Source organism: Parus major, chromosome 14, assembly GCF_001522545.3.
Source record: "Parus major isolate Abel chromosome 14, Parus_major1.1, whole genome shotgun sequence".
Classification (NCBI taxonomy): domain Eukaryota; kingdom Metazoa; phylum Chordata; class Aves; order Passeriformes; family Paridae; genus Parus; species Parus major.
Window position 1 is genome coordinate 1,445,427 of NC_031783.1, and position 20,804 is coordinate 1,466,230.

The 20,804-nt window shown below is 58.2% G+C and overlaps 1 protein-coding gene across 1 annotated transcript in view; it reads left to right on the forward strand.

Moving 5' to 3' along the window:
- Positions 1–349: 349 nt before the first annotated feature.
- The window catches only part of PPL (periplakin), a 29,298-nt gene continuing 8,843 nt past the window's right edge, over positions 350–20,804 (forward strand). The window contains exons 1-17 of the mRNA XM_015642554.2: positions 350–488; positions 9,929–10,028; positions 10,733–10,887; positions 11,294–11,414; positions 11,910–12,035; positions 12,334–12,375; positions 12,501–12,662; positions 13,083–13,190; positions 13,652–13,747; positions 14,700–14,822; positions 15,705–15,851; positions 16,628–16,779; positions 17,247–17,344; positions 17,660–17,817; positions 18,698–18,876; positions 18,979–19,117; positions 20,440–20,633. Coding sequence (XP_015498040.1) covers positions 427–488; positions 9,929–10,028; positions 10,733–10,887; positions 11,294–11,414; positions 11,910–12,035; positions 12,334–12,375; positions 12,501–12,662; positions 13,083–13,190; positions 13,652–13,747; positions 14,700–14,822; positions 15,705–15,851; positions 16,628–16,779; positions 17,247–17,344; positions 17,660–17,817; positions 18,698–18,876; positions 18,979–19,117; positions 20,440–20,633 — 2,162 coding nt within the window. The 5' untranslated portion in view covers positions 350–426. The remainder of the gene's footprint in view (positions 489–9,928; positions 10,029–10,732; positions 10,888–11,293; positions 11,415–11,909; positions 12,036–12,333; positions 12,376–12,500; positions 12,663–13,082; positions 13,191–13,651; positions 13,748–14,699; positions 14,823–15,704; positions 15,852–16,627; positions 16,780–17,246; positions 17,345–17,659; positions 17,818–18,697; positions 18,877–18,978; positions 19,118–20,439; positions 20,634–20,804) is intronic.

Consider the following 20,804-nt stretch of genomic DNA (forward strand, 5'->3'; position numbering starts at 1 on the left):
CAGTGCCGATGTACCTGGAAGGGGCAGCGAGGCCACTGAGACCACCCCGGGTCTGCCCCTCTGTGCCCATCACGGCCCCGCTGAGCCCAGGGACCCCCCGAGCTGCTGCTCCCCACCCTGGGGGCTCCGGGGGGCTCCTGGGGGGTGTCGGGCTGACCCTGCACATCTGGGGGGTTCCAACCCTGCCGGGGCCCCTCTCAGGCAGGGCTGGAGCCGGAGCGCGGGGCTCCCCAAGAGCCGGGGGAGGATGCTGCGGGGTGCGGAGGGGCGGGCCGGGCAGGAGGAGGCAGGAGGAGGCAGGAGGAGGCAGAGGCGGTGCAGTTCTGTCCCGCCTCCCGGCGGGGCCCGGCCCGGTGGCGGCGCAGAGGCTGCGGGCGGCGGCGGGGACGGGCAGGAGGAGCGCGGCGGGCGCCGTGCGGGGACGCGATGCACTCGCTCTTCAGGAAACGCAACAAAGGGAAATACAGCCCCTCCGTGCAAAAGAAGAGGTGAGTGACCCGGCCCCGGGCAGTCCCGCTCCTCCCGGGACGAGCGGAGCCGCCATCCCGGGGATCCCGTCCTGCAGCATCCCCCCCACTCCGCACCAGGGCTCGGTGGAGCTGAACCCTCCCGAGGTGTGGGAATCCCTCCCGAGGTGTGGGAATCCTCCCGAGGTGTGGGAATCCCTCCCGAGGTGTGGGAATCCCTCCCGAGGTGTGGGAATCCCTCCCGAGGTGTGGGAATCCTCCCGAGGTGTGGGAATCCCTCCCGAGGTGTGGACACCCTCGAGTGTGAGAACCCCCGAGGTGTGAAACCCCGAACTGTCGGCACTTCCCAAGAACTTGTTCCCCTGGAGGTGTGGGCACCACGGAGATGTGAACACCCCTAAGTGTGGTCACCCCTCGAGGAATGGGCATTCCCGAGGTGAGGGACCCGGAATTGTGACACCCTCGAGGTGTGGGCACCCTCTGAGTGCTGGTAAAGCCCCTGACGTGTGGGAACTCCGATGTTTGCCCCCCCTGAAGTGCCAACTCCTCCCCGAGCTGGGTTAACATCTCCTGCTCCGGGTGTGGGTGCAGAGGTTGCTTCTCCCAGTTCCCCTCCCATGGCAGCAGCAGCAGCTCCAGCGAGCAGATTCCTTCGCTTCCCAGGTGTGTGCTGGGTTAGATCTTAGAGAAGAATAGTCCGGTTGTTCTCCACCTTCGTCCCTTGCTCCCTCAGGACCAATTAGATAGATTTTGTCTATCGTCGTTTCCTCGGCTTCCTCTGGTGGCGTGGGGACGCGTTTCGGTTGTGCTGGTGAAAGCAGAGTGTTGAATGTGCCCTGTGAAAGGTCACTGATAAAAGGGAAAAGGTGTAAAAATCTCTCCCCAGGAAGGCTCAGCCTCTCTGGGCTGGACAGCCCCCAGCCGGCACCGGGATGTTTTTCCAAAGAGCTGGGTGCTGGGATTAATTCAGAAGAGTGTCCTGTGTTTCCCAGAGGAGCTGCAGGGGCTCTGGAGCATGTGGAGTGCTCCAGGATTCTTAGGGATTCAAGGATTCATATTCAAAGCCCGTGGCTTGTTCATCCCTTTCCGTTCCTCTCCACGGGCACCAGTCCTTGCCGCTGGACTGGGAGCAGCCGCCCTGTCCCAGAAATCCTCCTTTGGAAAGGAAGCTGGGGAGCTGCTGCAGGGCTGGGGTGCCTTCGAGGACCCAGAAAGGGACCAGTCAGCGCAGAAAGCACCGACATTTCCTGAGCAGGGGAGCCCCTGGCTGCCCCCGGGAGCTGTGGCGGTGGGAGGGAGCTCCCCAGCAGGGGAGGCTGTGCCCGCTGCTGCCCTGGCACAGGGATTTGCTGAGCTCCCCCTCTCGGGGCTGAGGCTCCAGCCCTGGGGAAGGCTCCCCCGGCAGCCCGTCTGGCTCGGCAGGCTCCCGAAGCCCGGGGCAGGCTCTGCTGCCGGATCCTGCCCCGGGGAGGGCAGGAGGAGACGGGGGTGGCACGGAGCCCTCTGAGGCTCCCCGGTGGCCCCGGCGTTCCCTCGGGTGAAGGATGGAGCCGATACCCGGGCGCATTTCTGAGCTTCGGGGGAGTTCGTGGGCGGCTCCAAAGTGAGAAACGGGGCTGGGCTGGCAGCGCAGGACTCCGGGAGCATCAGGATGCTGTGAAGCAGGAGGAGACAGACCTGCACGGTGCGGGGTGCCCACCCTGGGGCTGTGGCCGGGGTCCCCACGCCGTGCCCCGAGCGCTGCCAGCCCTGGGTACCCCGAGCTCTCGCCATCGGCCGGGGGATGGGCTCAGGAAGGAAGAAGCTTCCCTCCTTCCTCCCTCCTGCCTGGAGCCCGGCCCTGGGCAGGTGCCAAAGCACCTCCGGAGGCTGCGGGCCAGGCTGAAACCTCTGTTTTTCTGGCTGTGGTGGCTGAGGAAGCAGCGCAGGGCTGTGCCCGGGGCCTCCCTCCCTCCCTCCCCGCGCCCGGGCTGTCCGTGCACACCTCGGGGAGAGCTGTGCTTATTAGCCCCAATTTGTTAATTCCTGCCTTGGAGTTTACAAACATCTGTGAATCCAGGGAACACTCCCACCGTGTGGAAACAACCCCACCATCGAGATGGGGAAGCCGGTGCCCGACCGGTTGAACAACTTGCTGGAGGAGGATTGCGAAGAAGTGAGGAGCTCCTGCCCCGTCCCCTGCTCCAGGCACTGCCAGGCTCCCGCCCAGCTCTGCTGCCAGGAAAACAGCAACACCCCAGCAATCCAATCCTCCGCCCCCGCCGGCAGCACGGACCGACATTTCGACACCGGCTGAGCCCGGCCGGATCCTGCGGGCCGGGGCTGCTCCTCGGGCAGGGCTCCTGTCACCGAGCCTTCAAAGCACCGAGGGCCAGGGCGAGAACCCAGCACCGGTTTGGCAAGAGAGAGGGGCACTGGAGCGTGTCCTGCCAGCCCCGGAGCCAGGGCTGAGCGGGGCAGGGGCTGCCCGGGGAACACGGTCCGGCAGCAGGACAGAGCCTGGAAAGGAACCACGGGTGCTTTGGTGGCTTCCTCAGCCTCGGGACACAGCCTGCCCAGGATGGGAACATCGTGATGAACAGCACTGACACCCAAGCCGGGTGCTGCAACCTCCCCATGAGCAGCTGTTTGTCCCCTGGATGTGACAGGTGCCCTGTCCCAACCCCAAAGTGGCCTCGAGCTCCCATCCAGCAGCACCAGGGTCCAAGTCTCTCCTTAGGAACGGCTGCTGCAGCTCTGTGATCTGCCTGGGCTCAAGGTCTCCAGGCTCAGCAGCCATCCCCACCCAGCCCTGCCTTGGCTGGGGACCCTGGAGGATGAGGGTGACATTTCTTTTGTCTCATGGACTTGATTGCTTTATTCTGCTCTCATCCCTGAGTGTGGGAAGGCCCTGGGAATTCAGCTGTGAGCACCACGTTGTTACATGGATGTGTGTCCCTGGAAGGGAAGGCACAAAAGCCTTGAGCAGAGCCACAGTGTGGGGGAAACCATCAGCCTCTTTCCACATCATGTTCCTCAAACACTTGCCATGCTTAGAAAAAAGGAGCTTGGCTTCTTCCTTGGATAGCCCAGGTTTGGCAGGCAAAAAACATTGAGGGTGTGCAGGCCCTGGCACAGGGTGCCCAGAGAAGCTGTGGCTGCCCCTGGATCCCTGGAAGTGACCAAGGCCAGGCTGGATGGGGCTTGGAGCAGCCTGGGACAGTGGAAGGTGTCCCTGCCCATCTAATCTGAGCCATTTGATAATTTTATGATCAAAACCAATTCAGGCTTCAGAGCTGCTGCTGAAACTCTCCCTCCTGCCAGCAGGAAAGTTGTTCATCCTTGAGGTTCTGGGGGTGAGAGCATCCAGCCAGGAGTGCTCCCAGCCCTGGGACCCTCAGCAGTGTCACTCCCCAGGTAAGAGGGGGTGCAGGCACTGGGACAGCTCTGCCTGCAGGGCTGGCACCCATTTCCAGAGGCTGTTTGGAAGGGCTGGAGTCAGCAGGAGCCCCAGACAGCAGGTGAGTCAGGAGCTGCTCAGTGCTGAGGGTGGAGAGAGCCTCCCATGGCCCTCCCTATTTCTGCTCTCATTTCCATGCAGATTACTATGAAATATCACCATCCCTACGAGGGAAGATAAATACAACTGGAACAGGCTGGGCTGAGCACAGCAACCCTGCTGTCCAGCTACACCCTGACGTGGGCAGCTTGACAGAACTCTGCTCTGAGCTTTCAGCCAGATCCTAATCTCTCCCAAACCTGAATTACTGTAGCCAGAGCCCAGCCCTTGTGCCCTCTACCCTGCCACAGTTTCACTCCAGTGTCATTAAAAGCAGCATGAGAGAATTTCATGCAGTGGGAGCTGTGGCTCAGGGAGCTCTAAGGACATTTACAGCTCTGGGCTGTGGCCTTCTGGAGGATTCATTCAGTTTAATCCCAGTAGGGCTGACATGGGAGAGCTTTTTATGAAATTTATATAAATGGGCATTAATGGGGATGGAATTGAGAGCAGCAGTGGGTGGTCACTGCCTGCTGTGCTGATTGTCCATCCCAGTGGTGGGATGCAGTGAGCAGGATCTGTGCTCAGATCCCCTCCTCACACAGCTCCCCTGTCCCTGGCCAAGCCATCCCACGGGGGAAGCCCCTGGCATGGGAAGGTTTCCTGACAGGAGAGCAGCACCCCTGAGCAGGACAGAGCTTCCCATCAACAGAGCCCTTCCCATCAACCCTCCCAGCAAGGATCAGGCTCCAGGGACAAATTCCCAGCAGGAGCCTCCCCAGGGAACTCAGTCACCTGGAGCAGTCAAAATCCAGGAGTGTCTGAACACCCTCTCTTGAAGGGATTAAGGGAACTGCCTCCTTGCTTGGAAAAAAGGAAACTTGAGAAATCCAAGGGATTTTCTACCACCTGCCAGCAAGCACAAGATCTTTGCACATCCTGGAGAAACTGATCTGAGGGAGGTTTGTTCTTCCAAGTGAGGGTGCAACCTAATGAGAAGAGAGAAAGAAAAAGGAATAGAGGAAAAAAAAAGTCCATTTTTTAGCAGCAAAGTTTTCATATTACAATAATTATTATCATATTTGTTGGTTGAGAACCTCTCTTACTAAAAATACCCCAACAAATCACAATTGAAATACTAAGAAAAATCACCAAAACTCTAAGAAAACAGAAGAGAGAAAAACCTGAACCCTAAAAATCCCCCTAAGCAAATATATTGGGTATTCAGAAATACCCAAACCCCTCTGAAATCAAGGTCTTGAGGTCAGAACTGTGGTACATGGATGAAGTGCTGTCTGCCATGGCACAGCTGCTTCCTCCTGGTCTCTCAGCTGGGAGAAACCCCAAAACCCATTCCCATTCCCTGTGGGAATGACCTGGGGTCCTTCACACCACCCAGGCAATGGCACTGACATAAAACAACTCTTCTGCTGAGCACAGCTTTCCATGAGAGAGATCATTTTTTCCTTCCTGACCAGAGAATGTTAAACTTCTCCAGAAATGGCAAAGCCAGTTTTTCCAGGCTTTTTTTTTTTCATCTCTCAAACAAAGCCTTATCTATTCCAGCAGAACAGCTCTGCAGTTCCCCCTCTGCTGCAGCCCCACTGGGGCCGTGCCCTGGGCACCTTCGCTCCTGGCTCTGCTCAGTCTCGTGTGTGCTGCCCATCCCAGCTCTGGCCAAATCCTGCCCTTCTCCCTCCCCAGCTCTGCTCCATGCTCCAGCCATCCCCCCCAGCCTGGTTTTTGGCCCTGGCTTCATTTGTCTTACCCTGCCAGCAGCTCTGCTCCAAAGCCTGATGCACCCATGGCTCTTCCCAGAAGCTTCCCAGAAGAGCCATGTCCTGTCAATCCCATCCAAAAACTTCTCCTGGGACAGCCAAGGTGCTGCTTTGTGCTTCTCCTGCACAGAATCATGGAATGGGCTGTGTTGTAAGGGACCTTCAAGCTCATCCCTGCCATGGCAGGGACACCTCCCACTGTCCCAGGCTGCTCCAAGCCCCATCCAGCCTGGCCTTGGACACTTCCAGGGATCCAGGGACAGCCACAGCTTCTCTGGGCACCCTGTGCCAGGGCCTGCCCACCCTGCCAGGGAACAATTCCTTCCCAATATCCCATCCATCCCTGCCCTCTGGCACTGGGAAGCCATTCTTCCTTTTCCTGGCACTCTAGCATCTTCACCCTTGCAGCAGATGAAAGGCACAGGGAAGCCAAACTCTTCCATCCCCTGGCATGGAGATTTCAGCCAGGCTTCAGCTGTCCCTGTTTGACATCCAGCTGGATGCAGGGGCTGTGCTCCTCCTCTGGTTTATCCACACAGACCCAGCTGTGGAGGGCACAGGTTAACAAGTCTGATGTTCTCACATCAGTGATGTCCAAGCTGGTTGATGAAGTGGCACCAAAGTAACAAGTACAGAGAAATAAATACACAAATAAGAGAGATCTAACATGAGAGGTTGCCATTCTCTCTTATTTCTCTGTTTATTCCTGCACAGTTGTTACCCCTGCATTTCCAGCAGCAGTGGGGTGAGTGGAGCACACACCGAGCTCCGTGCCCAGGGCAGGATGGGGGGCACAGGAGCAGCTCCCCCACGCTGCAGTTTTGAGCTGCAGCTCCCTTGGGAGTTTTTATGAGAGTTCCCTGTCCCACAGCCTCAGCTGTGACTCTCACATAAACCACAGAGGTGGAGAGAGCAAACAGCTTCTCTGGTGTGTCAGGAGAGCCGAGCCATGCCCACAGCACATCCAAGCATGTCCTTGCTTGCTCTGAGCATTTTTTTGCCCTGGTCATCCAAACACTGCACATGGAAGCAGCAGTTTCTGGGACAGGACTATTCAGTTTCTGAATCATGGGAAAACCATCCCCTCCAACACAGGGAATTGCCATTCTCTGGTTCTCTGCCCCCTCTTTCCCCCAGCCCCCTGAGAAGGGATGTCACAGCCCCACGGGGCTGGAGGGTGGCTCTGCCCTGGCCCTGGGCTCTTGCAGCCACTGAGGGCAGGAGCTGGGGAAGGGTGTCCAGGGCAGCACCCCCAGCCTGGGAAGGGGCTGGCAGGGCACAGGTGATACCAGGGATGAGGAGAGCCTGTGGCTCCAACCTGAGAGAGGAGCAGAGTGAAGGGGACAAGGGGCTCACACTTGCCTGGACACATCATCCTCATCCCAAACTGGCTGGGCAAAGCTGGCACCTGAGGGAGAGGGTCAGGGCTGGGCTGTTGCACTCGCTGCTTCCAGCACCTGAGATCAGTTTTGCTGATGCAAAGTGAGCACAAAGGCTGGGCTGAGGCTCCAGGCTCAGTTCTGCTCTCCAGGTCGGCAGCCTGAACCACAGCCATGGATCAAAGCCTGGCTTAGGTTTATTTGCTCCCTACAGTTTAGAGGTTCCAGTCAAAACTAGAACTAGAAAAACCTCAGACTTCTTCTGGGTTTTAGGATGGTTTTCCCATCCATGCTGCAGATCCACTGAAACTGTGAAGATCCATCCTTGGACTTGCTGGAGTCACTGAGACTGAGATGGGGCACCAGGAGAGGAGCCAGCAAGAGCTTCCAGCTCATCCCCAGCTCAGCCCTCACCATGAAGCATCCCAAGCTCCCACCTGGATAATGAACCTCTCACATCCTCCAAGCTCAGGTGGCCTCCAGTCCATGGGTGGGAGGTGAGGAAGGCTCCTTGGTGGCCACAAGCTCTGCCAGGATGCAGGAGATGCCAGCTCTGAGCAACCATCACCTGGAGACACGCAAACACGTGCAGCACGTTTCACTCACCCACTCCAAACCACTGATTCCACCTGACTTTTGCACTCCTTTCTGTGGGATGATGAAGGTTGGAAAAAACCCCAAAGTGGATTTTGAGGAGCTGCTTCTACCACTGGAGCAGGACCCAGCCACCCACATCCCATCTCCTGGTGCACCCTGCACCCTCCAGCTGCAGTTATTGAACGCAGGATGAGAATCATCCTTGGAATTATTGCAACCACGACTCCCAGCGACCCCTTCCTTGTCTCCTCTGCCCAGGAATGGCCACTGGGCTCACTGCTGCTGATGCAGGAGGTGTCAGGCAGGCAGCAGGCACAGAGATGGGCACAGACCTCCAAGTACCATCCTGATGATGCAGCTGCTATAAAAAGAAAAGCATCAGTGTAAACCATGCTCATACCAGAACTTCCCAGGGAAGTGTGAACTTTCCTGGAGCTGTTGGGTGCCACAAGGCTCCTGCAGCCTGGGGCAGGTTTGAGGTAGGGAAGAACAAGCCCAGAGCTGGGGTTTGGTTTGTTCTGCTGCACTGAAGTGACAGCACACGGGGCAGACAGGAACAGGTCCTGAAACTCAGCTCCAGAGTCCTGGGATCAGTTCTGGGCTACTCACAACACTGAGGGGCTGCAGTGTGTCCAGGGAAGGGAACAGAGCTGGGAAGGGGCTGGAGCAGCAGCAGCAGCTGAGGGAGCTGGGAAAGGGGCTCAGCCTGGAGAAAAGGAGGCTCAGGGGGCCCTTCTGGCTCTGCACAACTCCCTGACAGGAGGGGACAGCCGGGGGGAGTTGGGCTCTGCTCCCAGGGAACAGGGACAGGAGGAGAGGGAATGGCCTCAGGCTGGGCCAGGAGAGGTTTAGGCTGGATATTGGGAAAATTCCTTCACAGAAAGGGAGGTCAGGCCCTGGCACAGCTGCCCAGGGCAGTGGTGGGGTCCCCGTTCCTGAAGGGATTCAAAAGCTGTGTGGATGTGGCACTTGGGGACATGGGTTAGAGGTGGCCTTGGCAGTGCTGGGGAAATGATTGGACTCGATGTACTTAGAGGTTTTCTAACCTTTACAATTCCATGATTCCACCTAGGGATGCAGGAACGGTCTGTGCCATGAGCCAGCGCTGCTGGGATGCTGGTGCTCCCCCAGCCAGCCCTGCTCATCCTCTCCAGCTGCTCCAGCAGCAGTTGACACTTCCAAGTGCCATATAAAGATTAATTCTGCCACCACATAACAAAGTCATAAGGCTCATATTAAGGTGGTTGGGACTGGACTGAGCCAGCCTTTGGTTTAAGCCCAGGTGGCAAAGCAGCACAGCTGGGACACCCCAGCCTTGGCAGCAGGCTCAGCTCCCTCCAGCTGCAGGGATTTGGGGAGCACACCCTGCTCCTGCCTCTGGTCAGGGGTGGGAGAGCTGTGGGCAGTGCCTGGCACACACCCCTGGAGCTGGCCCTGGCACACTGCAGCCTCTCCTTGCAGCCTCAGTTACAGCAAGGAGATGAAATGTTTAAAATAACCCCAGCAATGCAGAAGCTGCGTCATGGATTGTTCTGCCTCTGCTCCAGCTCTGCCGTCCCTGCACTTGGATGGGAACATTTGGGCTGGCCCTGCACCCTGCCAGCCTGGCCAGTGTCAGCCTGGGAGCAAAACCAGTGCCCAGCACAGGAGAAAGCACTGAAAAAGATGCAACATGTGTGATCCCATCCCTTTGGTGGGTTTAAAGTGTGAATAACTCCTTGCAGAGAAGGAAGCCCTGAGCATGGCAGAGAGGGGCAGGGCAGGGCTGCAGGCAGGGGCTGCCCAAGGGCAACAGCCTCAAACGGGCACCTGCCCTGTGGGCATGGGGGCCAGGGCTCCCTGCTGCTCCAGCTCCTCTATTTCCACCCTGGACCCCCTTCTCAGGCACAGGATGGGATTGTTGGGCTGTCTGTGCAGAGCCAGGGGTTGATGATCCTCGTGAGTCCCTTCCAGCTGAGGATATTCTGTGGTTCTCTCCCTGTCCCTGCTCTTTTTTTTTCTTGCTCCGAGGCTGAGAGAGGCTCAGGCATCTCTCCCATTTCCAGCCGTCCCCCACCCGCTCCTGGCCCACTGGCTGAGTATTTTGGAAAGTGTTGGAAGGCAGCAGTGAGTCACACACAGCTGCAGTGCCTGGCAGGCTCTGCTGGCCCCCGGCCACCCCCGGGGTCACGGCACCCCCGGGAGCTGGGAGCGGCTTTGGGGGGTGACGAGCCCCCGTTCTCTCCCCAGCATCTCCAGCAAAGAGCTGACCGAGCTCATCGAGCGCCTGCAGAAAAATGCTGACCAGGTGGAGAAAAACATCGTGGAGACCGACTCCCGAATGCAAAATGTAAGCAAGGCACTGTCCCACACTCCCAGGCCCCTCCTGGCAGCCCCATCTCCCCTCTGCCTCCTGCCCCAGCCCTTCGCACTGCCTTCCTCTCCTGTGGCACGTGTGGGTGGCGCCCAGCTCTGCCTCCTGCCCCAGCCCTTCGCACTGCCTTCCTCTCCTGTGGCACGTGTGGGTGGCTGCCCAGCCCTGGTACCTGCATTGGGATGATCTTTAAGGGTCATTTAAGGGTAATTGGGCTTCCCCTGCTCATGGGAAGAGGGTGGGAGGGTGTTCCAGGACCCCGAATTCTCCCCTAGCCAGGGGGGCAGTACTTTCAGACTGGGGATGTGCATCCCAGCAGGGAGCTGGGGTGGAGGAGGAGGAGAGGCCTGAACCATCCTCCTCATCCCAAAGGATCACCCCAAGGTGCTGCAGCTCCCCAGCCCCTCCCCAGCAGATGAGATTGGATGGGACTTGGAGCAATCTCATCAAGTGGAAGGTGACCCTGCCCATGGCCAGGGAGTTGGAGCTGGATGGTCTTTAAGGTCCCTTCCAACCCAAACCATTCCATCATCCTGTGATAGGAGAGGGGAAAGCAAAATACATCCCAGGTGGATGGGAAACAGCAGAGCTCCTGCTCCTCTCCAGTGCCAAGGGAGAGTGGGGTGGGATGACCTCTGGGGTACCAAGGGGTGACCCTTTCTCCTGTCCCCACTGTGCAGGACCTGCACAAGATCAAGGCGTGCCAGCTGGCTCAGTACAAGGAGCTGACAGCACAGAAACTCTCAGAGTCTGACAAGCTGCTCTACGTGCTGGATGGGGACGCGGCCGTGGCCCGGCACATGAAGCACCCCCAGGGGGACATGATCACAGAAGAGTGAGTGCCACGGGGACACGTGTCCCCAGAGCCCTTGGACTGGGGGGAGGCCTCTCCAGGGGCTCTGCTCAGCTGCTGCCTGCAGTGGGGGGTCACAACCCCCATTAGGGTGTGTGCCCACCCTGGGCATGGGGAGTGTGAGAGGATGGCAGTGTGGCAGGGTGGCACCTGCCCGCTGTGCCCCACGCTCTGCCTCAGGTCCAGCCTGCCCAGAGCTCACAGGAGCAGCCCCTGGCAGAGGGCAGAGCACAGGAACCTCTGCCTGGCCACTGCATGGTGCAGCTGCTGCCAGCCTGCCTGGGCTCTCCCCCATGGGGGCCTGGGGGAGAACAAGCTACACCCACCAGTGCTAATGGCAGCCCATGCCCACATCCTGCATCCCACCCTCACCTTTCCCTTCCTGCAGCATCCGGCAGCTGAAGGAACGCGTGGCAAACCTGAAAGTGAAACATGACCAGATCTACAACTTCCCCCTGCAGCACATTGAGCCCCAGGTCAACTGGTCAACAGTGATCGAGGAGAAACAGGTACCAAGGGGGCCACCAGGGCCACTGCCTGGCCAGTAGCAGCAGCTGGGCAGGGACTCCTGCAGCTCCCCATGGAGAAACTGGCTCTTGGAAAGCTTCTGGGCAGCTCCACACTGGGAGCAGCAAACAGCTGGGGAGGGGCAGAGGCGGTGGAGTCAGTGCTCGAGGTGGCACCGGTCCTGGCCTCAGCATCCCCACTCACTGCCTGCTTTAGGATCTACTCCAAGGCCCTTATTTTTTATTTTCTCCCACTCCCTACACTCTTCCAAGCAGAGAAGGCTTTAACCCCCCCAAACTGGTTTTTCCATGGCTGGGAAGCACAGCACACTTTGCAGCACAGCTGATTTCACCCACGTGTTCCTGGGGCATCCACACACTGCAGCCACTGGGGCCCATCCAAGCCCAGCCCCATGGGCACCTCCAAGAGGAGTTTCCTAGGTCCTGGCAGCCTCACCCCATTCCCCCATTGCTAACCCCAACTCCTGTGCACCCCAGGACGCGCTGAGCAGCAAAGGCTTTGGGACTGACCTGCCTCTGGTCAACAGCCAAGTAGAAGAGCACAACATCTTCCACAACGAGGTCATGGCCATCGGGCCACACATCGTCAAGGAAGGCAGCAAGGTCAGCTCTCCTGCCCCTCTCCCTGCTGCCCTGCAGAGTCAGCCCTGCCCCAAGCCCTGGATGAAGGGGAGGGTTTCCCACCACCCAGGGTGCTACAGCCTGGTGCAGGTTTGGGTGGGTGCCAGATCCCCTCCCAACCGGAGAGCCCAGCATCACACACCAGCTCTGGCTTTACAGTGAGGCAAATCCCATAAACCACATCCCCCTTCCAGCCTAAACCCACATCCCTCTGCACCCTCGAGCCCCTGGCACACCATCACTCTCCAGACACCGCTCCTAACCCTTCCTTCTCATCCAGGAAAACATGAACGACTTCCAAGCCAAATACCAGAAGCTGCTGGTAAGAGCCTCTGGGATCCTGGGGGAAGAACCCTCCTGGAGGGGTCCCTTGTTGGGGTGGCCGGGCACCCCTGGGGGTCCCACAGAGAGGAGCTTTGGGCTGATCTGTCCCGTTCCCCTCCTCAGGCCGGCTCCCAGCAGCGGCAGCAGGACCTGAACTCGCTGCAGGATTACATGCAGCGCTGCACCAACAAGCTCTACTGGCTGGATCAGCAGGCCAAGGACAGGACCCATTACGACTGGAGCGACCACAACCTGGACTACCCCAGCCGGCGCCGCCAGTACGAGGTCTGTGCGCTCCCGGCAGCCTGGCCCTGCTCTGGCTGCTGCTGGCCAAAGGAGAGCAAGGCATGGGGCCAGGGGAGCTGGGTGAGGGCAGGGAATGTTCCTTCCCCCGTGCCTCAGTTTCCCCCAGCCCATGGTGATGGGCTTTGAGGTGTCCAGCTGGTAATACTGGGACAGTGAGGCTGATCCTTACCTCTGCCAAAGATAACGTGATGGGGAAGTGTTCCCATGATAGAACATCATCACCCTCACCCTCCTGGCCTTTATCTCAGTGCTGGCTTGGCAGCAGTCACATCTTTAGCAACATCTGCAAGGGAAGGAGAAGTGAAAGCTGCAGTGGGAGAATGGCACACTTTGTCTTGTGGAGCTGCTCAGGGTCCCCTCCCTTTGCATGGCATCAATATCTCACCTTTCTCCATCCAGAACTTCATTCACCGCAAGCTGGAGGAGAAGGAGGAGGCCATCAACAAGCTGCACGCTGATGGGGATCAGCTGCTGGCCCAGAACCACCCTGGGAAGAATGCCATTGAGGTGAGCACCAGGGATGGGTCCCAGCTCCCCACCCCCCTGGAGCGTGGGGGACTCACCCTGCCCTTCTCCAGAGTGGGACCCACTGCCAACACCACTCGTGACTTTAGTTCCTGAGATGCCAAGGGCAAAAAAGCCTCCTTCACCTGCAGATGTGTAAATACCACAGGAGGAGGAAAGATAAACTTAAGGAGCTCTTCCCATCTTCCTCATTCCTGTGGCAGTTACCCTGTGCCCACCTAGAGAGGATAAATGATGGTGGATTTCTTCCCTGCTTGGCAGTGGGATGGACACAAGGATTTGCCACCTGCACACAGCCTGTCCTCCTATGGGATCATCCCAGGTTCCCCCTGAGAGCATCTGGGTAGCTCCAGAGGCAGCCAAAGCTCACTCAGGATGGCAGCTGGGACTTGCCCCTGCCACAGGGGTCTCGCTGATGTCCCCCTCCCACCCCTGTGTTGCAGGCTCACATTGAGGCCGTGCACGCTGACTGGAAGGAGTACCTGAACCTGCTGATCTGCGAGGAAAGCCACCTGAAGTTCATGGAAGACTTCCACAAGGTACCACATCCCTTGCTGGAGCCTGGAGAGCGGGTGCTTGAGATCCTAGAATACAAAAATTCTTCCCATTCTGGAAATTGGGTAGAAGAGATGGAGTGCTCTCTAAAACCGGGATTTTTAAGGCTAGGAGAGTACCTTGAGCTGATAGAACAGGAGCAGTAATTGCTCAGGTGCCTAAGGTCAGTGTTTGCTTGGCCAAAGCACGACTTGCAGAAAGCTTCTGCTCCAGCACTGGGTTTCATGAGGCGCTGTTGGTGTCAACTTCCTTTTCCCCAGGACAGCAGAGATCCCTCAGCCCCGAACATGGCATGGGGAGAGCTCGCATGCTCCACTGGGAAGCAGAACAGGTCCATGTAGGAAATCCCAGCTGCCACAAGCTCCCCACAGGGAGCCTGGCAGAAGGGCTGAGTGTCCCAGCTGAGCTGGGCCGACAGATGTCTGCTGGATAAATGGAATCTGACAGCCAGGGAGGCTCTGCAGGGGAGCAGGTCGGGCTGGATTCCTCTCCCACAGCCTGGGTGTGTTCACCACCCCATGAGTCTCCTGCCAAAGCTCAGCTGTGGTGCCCAGCCCAGGCAGTGCCTTTCTGGGGATGTGCCAGAACAGCTGCCCCAGGGGATGGTTTGTGTGTGGAAGGGCTTGGCTCTCCCTTCTCCTGGCGCTGGCAGTGGTGGCACCACACACCGTGGTGATGCTGTCCCAGGGAAACAGAAGTGAGGGCAGGGAAAGGTGGGACTTAACAACTCTGTATGGAATAATAATCTCTTCCTGCCTGTTGTTCCCTTTGAGCTGATGTCCTGAGCAAGGGAAATAGTGACCCTCATCTTTCTCCACATATTCTGGATGTCCAGATGCCCAGAGTAGCTCCTGGTGGACGTGTGAAGACCATGAAGGGTCTGCTCCGTGTTTCAGCCTGGAAACCTCTCTCACAAGAGACTTTTCCTTTCTGCAGTTTCAGAAGGACACTAAGGATGCTCAGGAGCTTTTGAAGAAGGTGGATACAGACCTGGACCAAAAATTCAGCCCGGAGTTCAAGGACAGATACCAGCTGGAGTCTCTCCTCCGGGAGCTGGATGTGAGTGTCTGCAGGCAGGAGTGCAGGGGAGGGAGCAGCAGGAACCACTGTCCCCAGGGATGTCCTTGCCCGTGTGGGCACCTGGCCCAGCTTTCTCCACGGGCAGCAGCAGCAGGGCTGTGCTGCTGCCTCCCCGTGCCCGGCCTTCCCCCAGCTCTTCCTTCCCCCCTGGCTAGAGATTGCCTCTCCCCTAGCAACATAATTGCTCACTGGGCTGGTTTTTATTTGTTCTCTCATTGAGTTAGCACTCGTTAAGGGTGGGAGCATAATTAGACCTGCTGCCAGAGGAGGTTGTGGAACTCGCTGTGCTGCAGTGAGCTGGGCTGGAGATCACCCACTTGGGAAGGGCTGTGCCGAGCCCGAGCCTGAGCCCGAGCCTAAATCCAAGCCCAAGTCCAAGCATGCTGCAGCAGGCCCAGCTGATGCAGGTGTCCCAGGACAGCTGATAGCCCTTCCCAAGAGTTGTCTCCTCTCTTGCATGTTCCATCCCACTCAGCATCTTGGGATCTCCACTTTCAGGGGTAGAAACAAAGCAACTGCCGGAGATCCTTGTGGCAGGGCTGGAATGAGTCCTGGGAGTGGGGCTATCCACCAACACACAGCCATGCAGCTGTGGGCTGTGCACCAGGGAACCCTGCCACTGTCTGCTGGCACAACAACCTCTGGGCACAGTCCCAGTCCTCAGCCGGGCTGCAGAAGGAGGTGGGAGAGTGCAGGAGCACTTGGAACAGGAACACAGGGCTGCAGGAGATGCCTTCAGCACAGGAGAAGCAGCAGTCTCTGTCCCGGCCGCGTGGGAATGAGCTCCTCCCTGGCTGTGAGAGCCCAGGAGTTCGTTCTTTCCCTGTTTCCTTACTTCTTCTTGTTGTTGCCCCATGCCAGGACCAGGAGAAGGCGTTGGACAAGTACGAGGCGGTGGTGAAGTCCCTGCAGGAGCGCAGCCAGCAGGTGCTGCCCCTGCGGTACCGCCGGCAGCCGCCGCCGCAGCCCGTCCCCGTGGAGGCTCTGTGCGAGTACGAGGGCGAGCAGGTACCGCCACCCTCAGTGCTGGGACACCGGCTCCTCAGGCCAGTGACGGTGCCACTGGGGGAAGGAGCAGGTTTTTCCAAGCGGTGGTGCTGGATTCTGAAGGGGGAACGAGGCAAAGGTCGCCTTGCCCCAGTGGGAAGAGCGGGAGGAGCAGGAGGGGTCCGGGGGAAACGCAGCCTCGCTGCCTCTCGCACACCCTCGGGATGTTGCGACAGCACAGCTCTGTCACGTTCCCACGCTCCCTGAGCTGATGTCCCGGCGTGTTCCTGAGCAAAGGAACGCCCCACCACCACCACCGTTCCCACCTGGCCATTCCCAGTGCACATCCCCTCATCCGCACCGCCAGCGGCTGCCGGGGGCCTGAGCCGGCCAGAGGGATGGGACAGCACAGCCACAACGGGAGTGGCAGGGCTGGGACAGGAGCCAGCAGTTCCAGCTAACTCAGCTGCCGGCTTCTCCGAAAAGGAAATCCAGAGCACAGCCCGGGGAACGCCTCCTCATCTCTGCCCGAGTGGGAACTCGCTCGCCGCGGCTGTCGCAAGAGGCACAGCTCGGTGCCCGCAGGCTGCGGGAGGGAGGAGCGGGCACATGAGCTCCTGGCAAGGGACAGGCTCTCGGAGGAGCAGGGACAGGCTCTCGGAGGAGCCGGGAGCAGGGACAGGCTCTCGGAGGAGCAGGGACAGGCTCTCGGAGGAGCAGGGCTGGGGCTCTCGGAGGAGCCGGGAGCTGGGCTGGGGACCCTGGCCGTGCTGCTGTGACCGGTTCCCGTCCCCCAGGGCCAGATCAGCCGCGGAGCACACTACACCCTGCAGAGGAACAGCGGAGACCTTTGGGAAGTGGCCGACAGCGCAGGAGACACGCTCAGCGCCCCCGGGGTCTGCTTCATGATCCCCCCGCCCGACCCAGAAGCGCTGGCCCTGGCAGAGCAGTACGTGCCCCCAGGCTCGGGCAGGACCGTCCCGCTGCCCCCGGCCTTTGCCTTCCCCAGCCCCAGGCGCTGCACCTGTCTGGCACCCCGGGGCTCTGCCCCAATTCCCACAGCCGAGCCCCGACTTGTCAAAGCCTCGGGATTCCTCCCGAAGGGATTCCTGCCCCTTCCTGCGTGCCCCAGCTGGCAAAGGGGGGCCGGCTCAGAGCCATCCAGGTGCCCCCTGCTCTGGGGCCCATCACGGCAGGGGGAGCTGCCCACCCCTCCCGCAGCAGGCAGGTACCTGCCTCTCCCCTGTTCCAGTGAAGACGCTGCTCTACCCTAACATGGGGTGAAGGTGTTTTTAACCCTGCCCTGCCCCCACAATCCCTCCAGAGCCGAAGCTCCTTCCTGGGCAGTGCTGGGATGGTGAAGGGGTGATGGAGAGGCTGAGGGTCTGACTGACCTCCTGCTGTCCCATTCTGCAGAATTGCCAAGCACTACGTGAGCGTGAAGGAGAAGACCAACAACTGCAAGAACATCCTCCAGCAGCGCTATGAGGGGCTGAAGGCAGACAGCATCGGAGGTGTGGGGCGGGAGGGAAGCCTGGGGCACAAAAAGGCTTGAATTTAGATGGTGGAGCATCTTATGGGGGTGTTCCCATCTCCTAAGGGTGCTGGGGACAACAGGGATGGATGGATGGATGGATGGATGGATGGATGGATGGATGGATGGATGGATGGATGGATGGATGGATGGATGGGGGCAGAGCAGCCAGGCTGTGGTCAGTGCAGGCCAGGCTTGGGGAGTGCAGCAGGAGGAGGGTTTGGCACTTGCCAGTGGGACTCAGCCCACATCCAGCTTCCAACCAGCTTTAATCTGGTCTCCTCTTGGTTTCCAGATGCTGCATCAGTTCGGGGACGCCAGCTCCTGGCAGGACTGGAGAAAGTCACCAGTGACCTGGACAAGCAGGAGAAAGCAATAACAGCAAACCTCCGGCCACCGCTGGAGCAGAGCCGGGCAGTGCAGGACAGCACCGAGCGCTCCAAGGACCTCAAGGTGGGGGCTGTGGGATGGTGCCTTACAGAGACTGTGCTCCCAAAGGGTCTTCAGCGTGGTTCTCAATAACCAGGAGTGCTTAAAGTGCTCCCTGAGCCCTAGAAATGGGGTGTGGAGTGATGCTCACAGCTTCCTGCAGCAGAGATGGGGAGCAGCCCTATGAGCAGCCTCAGAAGCCCAAGATCTTTGCCCTGCTTCTGGCCCAGCTCAGTTGGATGGGTAAAAGGTGGTGGCTGCAGGTGGTGGCTGTGAGGATGAGAGGGGAGCCCTCAGGGCTTGATCCTGCCCATCATCTGAGCACAGCTACCTTTGCTACCACTATCACCGGCTCAGAGAGGAACAGGAAAATTGTTGTGGTCCGAGACAGTTTCTCCTTGTGGACCTGGCTCCTCCAGGTTCCAGTGCTGGTAGCATCCAGCTCCTTTCCTCTTTTTCAGACCCCTAATTAAGCCAGGCTCCATGCCACAAACCTCCCTTGGTTTAGGAGGAAGTTCAGGTCATGGTTACATCACTTGCCCAGGGCTGTGTCAAAATCCAGGTGCCACCACAAGAGAAAGCAAATTTCCCCGACTGCCTGCAGCACTTTGATGTCCAGGCAAGGATTAATCCGTCAGAGCCCAACGGCCCAGAGGAATCCAGCGTGTCCCTGACAGAGCTGGAGCTGCTGGGAACCACTCCCCAGCTGGAGTTCCCTTGCTAAGGAGAGACAGGTCAAAAGAAAGTCAGCCAAAAATATCCTTCTGTGCCCTGCAGGGCTGAAAGGCACCTTCCACCAAAAACAAATCCTCAGCCCTGACTTCCTTCCTCACCCTGGACAGCCAAGTGTGGCTCCTCTGTAGGCCCTGGCTCAGCTGCTCTAAAGCCTTTGTTCCTCCTGCAGAACATCACCAACGAGGTCCGGCGGATCGAGCCTGAGAAAACGAGGAAGATCCAGGAGTGCGAGGCCTTCATCGAATCTGTGCCCAACACAGGCAGCGCCACCCTGGTGAGGAACAAGGTGGACAACACCAACAAGAAGTACGAGCGCGTGGTGCAGCTGCTCAGTGCTGCCCAGGAGAAGTAAGTCATGGCTTAAATCCCGGCTTGAGCCCAGCCTAACGCAGGATCCTGCAGGAGGAGGGTGCAGGTGTGCTTAAACACCCTCCTCTTGTGTCCCACCAGAGTTGAGGTGGCCACAAACCTGGAGAGGAGCCTCCAGCAAGGCCGAGACCTGCTGTCAACCTATGAGAACAAGCTGGTCATAGATGACACGGTTCCAGAGGACTTGAGGGTGGTGGACAGGAAGAAGGAAGAGCTGCTGGTGAGTTTCCTGCCCTGGTCACATGCTGCACATGCAGAACCACTTTCCAAAAGTTGTGGTGATTCCTGCTCAACTCACAAGCTTGGATCCCCCAGCTGGGGGTGAGAGCTCACCTTGACTGCAGTAATCCCCACCTACTTCAGACACAAACACCTCCCATCCTCAAATCAAATCAAATCAAATCAAATCAAATCAAATCAAATCAAACCAAACCACACTTGAAGTCTCATGATTTGACAAAAGGACTAATGCAGACTGATTCCCTTTCTACTCTGCCTTTGTGAGACCTTCCCACAGGGTCTTGTGTCCAGGTCTGGAGTCCTCAGCACAAGAAAGATGGATCTGCTGGAGCAGGTCCAGAGAAAATGCTCTGAGCCCCTCTGCTCTGGAGCCAGGCTGGGAGAGCTGGGGGTGCTCACCTGGAGAGGAGAAGCTCCAGGGACACCTCAGAGCCCTTCCAGGGACTAAAGGAGGGTTATAAAAAAGAGAGAGAGAGACTTTTTACACAGGCAGATACTGGACAGGACAAGAGGAATGGTTTTAAACTAAAAGAAAGATTTAAATTAGATGTTAGGAAAAAATTCTGCTTTGTGAGAGCAGTGAGACCCTGGCACAGGGTGCCCAGAGAAGCTGTGGCTGTCCCTGGATCCCTGGAAGTGTCCAAGGCCAGGCTGGATGGAGCTTGGAGCAGCCTGGGATAGTGGAAGGTGTCCCTGCCATGGCAGGGGTGGAATGAGATGAGCTTTAAGCTTTTTCCAAACTAAAACCTTCTGTGATTTTTGGAGAAATGAAGGATAAAATGGTCTGGGAAAAGCAAAACAGTGGCCTGATACTGGAAAGATGAGCCTGGCAAGGCTTTGACAACAGTTACTGCTTGGAAAAACTACCCAAACTGGCAATTCTTCTGCTGTAGAAAGACCAAGAACTGGCTAGGCCAGAATTTTCTGTGTTCCTTCAGCTTTTCCATGAAATCCCAAGTTCAGACTAACATGGAAGAGCTTTCACTGCTCCTTCCACAGTTGCTGCACTGGCAAGAACAGGACCTGAGCCTTGCATGAGGGGCAGCAGCTATTTTGCACATTGCACAGTTACTTTTAAAGGTCAGCAGGTCGAGGAGGGAGTAAGAGGTAGCTTTTCTCCTGGTCAGGTTTACCAGGGGCTTCTGCTTTCCATGTAAACCTTGAACTTGTTTTTTTCCACAACTGGTGGCACTGCTGCAGCTCAGCCATGCAGCTCCAGTGCAGTTTATGTGGGTGACAACAGTGACAAGAGCCTGGCTTGTGTGAACCCCAGAGAATCCCCCTTTCCTGCTTTTCCCCCAGGCTATGGGCACTGAGCTCCAGTCCAAGAAGTTCCTGCTCAGTGAAGCCGAGCAGAACCTGCAGAGGACCAAGACATGCTCCAACACCCTGGCCAGCAAGTTCCAGGAGCACTGCCCTGACATCGAGCGCCAGGAGGCAGAGCTCTACAAGCTCAACCAGCGTTTCAACAACCTCAGCAAGCAGATCGACCACAGGTGAGGCTCCAGGGCACGAGAGCTGGGATATTTGCTGTGGAGTTGGAACCACGCTGGAATTGGAGGAGGCACAACACTATCCTGGGAAGGAGGAGGTGCAGAAAGGCTTCCAGGGAGGTCTGAGGAGGAAGAGGGAGAGGTTGCTGGCAAGTGCTGGCTGGGTAGAGCTGG